Source organism: Papaver somniferum, chromosome 3 (genome assembly GCF_003573695.1).
Source record: "Papaver somniferum cultivar HN1 chromosome 3, ASM357369v1, whole genome shotgun sequence".
NCBI lineage: Eukaryota > Viridiplantae > Streptophyta > Magnoliopsida > Ranunculales > Papaveraceae > Papaver > Papaver somniferum.
This window is the reverse complement of record NC_039360.1, coordinates 17,714,653-17,720,535: the sequence shown is the minus strand read 5'-3', so window position 1 is coordinate 17,720,535 and position 5,883 is coordinate 17,714,653. Positions and strand designations below refer to the sequence as shown.

The window sequence follows — 5,883 nt, the reverse complement described above, 5'->3', positions numbered from 1 at the left end:
TCCAAGATCCAACGATTGAGATTACTTTGTCCTATATGGATTGGTACCCGCCTCTAACAGTAGCGGTATCAGCCTTTAGCAATCGTGGCATTTTCGTCATTTTCCGAATTCATTTTTATTAGGTTTACATAAATTACACGCATTTGCTCCTTGCTTTGTTTTCTCCTCCTCCAGCAACCCTAAGAAGAAAAAAAAACAGTATGCAGCGGCGCAAGATCTGTCTCTAACTTTCCCCAGAAATCCTCTCCTTTCCCTTCAAATCAAATCTAAAAACACTGTTAACTACTGAGACCGAGAAGAAAGTTCATCCACAAAGCTATTTACGAATCAAAACCGAAAACTCGATGGGCTGATCGAAGTAGAAGAAGATGGTGTTCTTCAGCTACTGCAACTCAAACAAGAAAATGGTATTCAAGGTTAGTTAGTCCATCTCGCTCTACTGTTTTTCACGTTACATACAAGTCTCAATAGATTTATGTTTTATAGTTGTTTTCTCTGTGTAGATTCATAAGAAGAAGAAGCCCTAACATGGGTTCCTTTTGGGTTCTGTATACGGGGTTCGTATTTCTTAAAACCCCCTTTTTTACAAGACCTAGTCTGAATTTAGCATCAATTCTTTCAGAGCCTTATTCTTCTCCGTGTTTGAGAAAGAGAATTTTTTCATTGAATTCCCACTTTATTTTTCTTTTTGGAATTTTACCGAAAAAAATGGAATCATGTTTTTCGTACATTTTCTGTTCAATTCTTGTGCTTTAGAGAAATTTTGTTTTTTGGTTTTGCTGATTTGGGATTTGGTGGTGTTAAAGGATGCGGAGCTTGCCCAAGTAATGGAAGGATCAATTGATTATGATCCCATTACTCCTGAACTGTATCAAAGGGTATCTTCAATAATCCATGTGAAAGAGGAAGATGTCATTACCATCTCTTGTTCACCAATGAATTCTGGTTATCGTTGTCGTCTTTTGAGGTTACTGGCAGGGCAGTTCAAAATTTATTTCAAACCTTCAAGGGTAAGATTTTATTTTTCCTTAATCTTTTGCTTTGTAATTAATTTGGCTTGATTTGTTACCATCTAGTATTTGAGAACAGAACTATAATTTCCTAGTAATGTTTGTCGATTCGAGATGTTTTAATAGCAGAATACCTCACTTTGACAGGTTGCCATTGTTGTGGCTAGTATGTGTTCACAATTTTGCTCTCCAGGTACCATGGTAAATATAATTTCTTTGTCTTGATGTTCACCTCATCTTTTATATAGATTGAAATCTTACTATTGGAATTGGTTGAAGTCTTCTTATTATGCAGGGTACTTCTCGGGTGACAAAAAATCCCAAGCACAACAGCAGGTTACTTCTAGGGTGCCAAAAAATCCCAAGCACAACAGCCTGAAGCTAAAGTCGTATTCGCTTGCATACCAGGAGATGATCCAAGTTTACTTCGAAGCGACTGATGTTATTATCAACTCTATCATTGTTTCTCAGTGTAGTGCTAAGTGGACTACCACTCCTGTAATAATAGATTGATAATTTTATTCAAGTTTTGCTCGTTTCTATGCTTGTAAGTTTGGCAACAGGTCTTGTAACTTTATGGTTGATATACTTGCAATTTTATGCCAAGTGTCCAAGTCCTGGATGAATGGCCATTGTTATCGCATTTCCTTATGTTAAAGAGGCTTTGGTCAGTGATGTAACTACCCTTTATTATTAAAATAAATAATGTTTTGATGTTTTGAATATTTTCGCTTCTAATTGTACATTTTTTTGGGGGGAAGAAATAGCGGTTCCGTAGATTCATATATATCAGTAGCGTAATTTGGAGGTTTAAGCCATGGCTGTACCAAATGTCACCCGTAACTATACATTGTCAATAAGCCAAATTATACTCTGCCGTCGTTAAAATGAATCCATGTGGCCTTAAGGTATACATTATCCACGTTCAAAGCTTATTGTGTGTCCATAAGAAATTTAAGGTCATGCTTTTACTGGTTCCCTGTGTCGTGAAGGTATGCAATAGCCACGTTAAAAAAAATTGTGTCCTTAGAAAATTTATCGCCATGGTGCTACAAGTTTAATGCAGCGGTAAGTCATGAATTGGCAACGATAAAACAAATTTTACGTGCCTAATTGATAACAAAGGCCAGTGTTAAAATAAAATCTATGTGGCTTTAAGGTAAACTCTAGCCACGGTCAAATCAAATTGTGTGTCTATAAGAATCCTATGGCCATGGTGATAGTGAAAATGCTTAACTATAAAAAAAATAATGAGTACCATATAGACACGGTTTTAGAATTATGGCCATGGTAAATCATATTTTATATCCACTCAAAGTTTATGTAGCCATAAAGATACCACTTTGTCACGGCACCTGATGTCACATTTTTGGAGTGAAAAAAATCCATGACCAAAAGCCTATGGACACGGTGATTAAGTGTGGCCAATGTGAAGATTTGTACTAGTGCTTCCCCAACGTTCACACTGTACAACGGAACAGGGAATGCTCGAGAACACGTCTCTCGATTCCTGGAGGCACTAGGAGAGCACGAACACAACCATGTTGTTCGTATGAAGGAATTTTCGAAATCTCTGACGGGTCGAGGGTACACCTGGTACAACAACATTGCACCTGAGAACATCTCTAATTGGAGAACTTTTTTGATGGGGGCAAATATGGATGGGGGCGTGGGGGACGAATAGGAATTTGACATTTGTCTCTCTTTTTCTTACCGTTTTTCGCAAATTAACATTTTGAGTTTTTACACCCGAACTTCCCTCTACCAGATCTAGTAAAATCTTATTAGTTATCTTTAACCATAATTACGATACAACCTATAAAAGCTAAATTCCAACCCAGATATCGTTCTTATCAATGGAGTTTTTTTGTTGAAGATTATTAATGAAATATTACGAGGATAACCATTAATTTTGAAGTACCACACTAAAGCATCAATGGAGATTTTTTTGATGAAAATTATGAATGAAAGCTTGGCTTACTTGATTTGGTAACAAAGGGAACTGTTTGATATTGCAGGTTTACCACTCTTGCATAGTGATGAGTGCTTATATTGGACATGGATAATCTTTGGTGTTTCCGGTTTTCTAGTTTTATGTTTCTTTGTTATTTTATCAGATATCAACCTTGATCGAACCTTTTTATCACCCATTATAAGATCCCAACTCGTTCTGTACTCTGTATTGTTCATTATCCATATATAGTATCAGGTGAACGTAAATTAATCCAATGGAGGAACGTAACAGCTTATAAATACGTGACAGCTTGCTTTAAGATAATTGCCTTAGTCATGAAGGTAACTAATGCTTATTTCCCTAAATAAGTCGTTCATAAGATTACAAATATTTGAAAAGGGGTAGTTTGGGAATATAGTTTCGTAACTTAAATCGGCTAAAAACGGTCAAAATATTGTGAACAGAACAGATGTCTAATTTCTATTCGCCCCCCACACCCCCTTCAATTTTTTCCCCTATCAAAAAAATTTCTCCTATAATTGGGGAAATGGTTAATTCCTTATATCGAAAATACTTCTTCGTCTCGGAACATATTACTCTATCTGATTTGGGAAGAATGTATCAGAAGAATATTGAACATCTGAACGACTACGTGAAGAAGTTCAGAACCCAGGCTCTGGATTGTCATGATCCGAATGTCATTGAACAAAAGTTAGTGGACTTGTGCATCAACGAAATGATTCTAGTCTATAAAGCCTTGATGGAAAATCTCCGACTCCATACTTTCTCAGAACTTCATGAAGCAGCCAAACGATCAGCGACTACTGTACCTGCTTTACTGGGAAGAGAAAATTTTGCAAGGTCGAGGAACCTCGAAGCAGCTGACGCTTAATCAACAATTAATATGATCTCCAGTCTTCAACAAACATTTTTGCTGAAGGAGTGAAAAGAAAGCCGATACACATCATCAGAGCTCTTATCCAACCTCTCAGGCTCCTCTGAAAGTGCAAATAAAAGATAACCAATCCTAAAGTGCACAAACCTAGACCATGCATCAACGAACAGGGAAATGATCATACAGACTCAAAATTCTCTCTTCTAGAAGTCTGGGTTCAATATGGCGTAATCAAATTGGCATTCATCAGGAGAAATCCAACTGAAGAAGAAATGGTGAATCCCAGGTACTGTCACCTTCATAGATTCATCAATCATCCAACAATTAACTGCAATTTTGGAGCACATCTTCAAAGAGAAAGTTGATTCACAACAACTTCAACTGGGGACTGAAAGAGTATACGAGAATCCTCTCTCAATCAGAACCTTTATTCTCTCTGAACAACCAGTTCAAGAAGCATCTCAATCGTTGATCGAGCATATCTGTGAATTGCTCTATCCATCAAAGGCACAAAGGAAACACATGTTCACAACACCGAATCATATTGTGTCAGACGTCTGTCCATCCTGGAATACTCCTTTAACCTTCATCCACAAACAAGGAGATGCACGACTGGGGAATGCTTACCGCAGTCCATATCAAAGGAAACGAGTTCGGGAGAACGTTGGTCCATACTGGCACCGCTATCAACATTTTTCTACTAAAATCCCTCAGAGTCGCAGGTATCACTCGATAAGAAGCTACTCATGCTCTCATCTCAATCAGAGACCATGAAGGAACGCTCAGAGATGCATACAGTTTTATCACTCTCAAAATGAAAGTTGGCTCAACCTAGACGGAAACACAGTTTCACATAATCAGAGATGATCCCAGATACGACATGATTCTCGGACAGACATGGATTCGAGAAGATGATTACTGAAAAGCATCTTTGGTTGCGCATCTCTCCAACGAAGAAAGTTCTGATCCAGAAGATTTGGCGGATGTTCCATCAGAGCACTTGGACGAGATTGAAGCAATAACCTGCAAAAGATGCATAGACAATCATCAAGAGGTACCGCACTTAGGCAAGTCCCATTCCTCCCATGTCTATGTCATTTATTCCCTCACATGCTATCATAGCATGGGGACTCAATTCTTCCAGCAACTCTGCAAGACGTTACGATTGCATGGAAAAGAACAAGGAGTTTCTCTATAGCATTGCAGGAGTGTCCATGTGTGCCACAAAATTAGAAAGACCTGATGTCTGCATAAGTGTAGAATCCCACTACCACAACGAAATAAATGTTGAATCAAAGATAGTTTGGGCCGAGACGATCAAACCTAAGACATGATCAAGGGGTATGACGCTTCAACGCTCAAGCATCTAAGTAACCATCAAATTGTACTCCCAATCAAAGAGTACACCTTCGATAATAGCGCCTCTGGCTTTATCACAAATATCTCGACACTGATTCAACACCAGCACGATCAAAGTGTAACTGAACTACAATCAATGAGTCTTCATTATCCCATGATAAGGCTTCTGAAGCAGACGCAAAATCATTCATACATGAATGGCGCTAACTCCTTAAACATACACTAGGCAACCTGAGGTAATTTCGTGAAACTCAATCAACGGGATTTCTCTACATCACAAGCTCCTGCATGACGGAGGAACTTCCTCTCTTCACCGAGCACATTCAGGATGAAGCCTACTGCTGCTATCTGCCACAAAAACATCAATTCTCTGACAAAGCCACTTCACGGCTCACTGGATGGAGGAGCAAAAACTATGTCGATAATCATGGTTCTAGCCTTTCGGTCTCTGGAGAAACTTCGTCCATAATATCTGTATCAACAAGGATATCTGGAGGAACTTCATCCATGGTCTCAGCATCAACAAGAATTTCTGAAGAAAATTCAATCGTGATCTCAACATCAATAACGGTCTCGGTAGCAATATCCTCATGACAGGGCTTCATCAACTAACCAATCTATGAAGTGTTACACATGAAGCGGAATTCTCCAATAACTAACGATTC

General features: G+C 38.4%; 1 protein-coding gene across 1 annotated transcript; it reads left to right on the top strand.

Moving 5' to 3' along the window:
• Positions 1-745: 745 nt before the first annotated feature.
• Positions 746-1,523, top strand: LOC113359068. The gene is made up of 3 exons (XM_026602760.1): positions 746-1,010; positions 1,158-1,203; positions 1,306-1,523. Exons 1-3 carry the CDS (start codon positions 828-830, stop codon positions 1,521-1,523), a joined length of 447 nt encoding a protein of 148 aa, XP_026458545.1. The 5' UTR covers positions 746-827.
• The last annotated feature ends 4,360 nt before the right edge of the window (positions 1,524-5,883 follow it).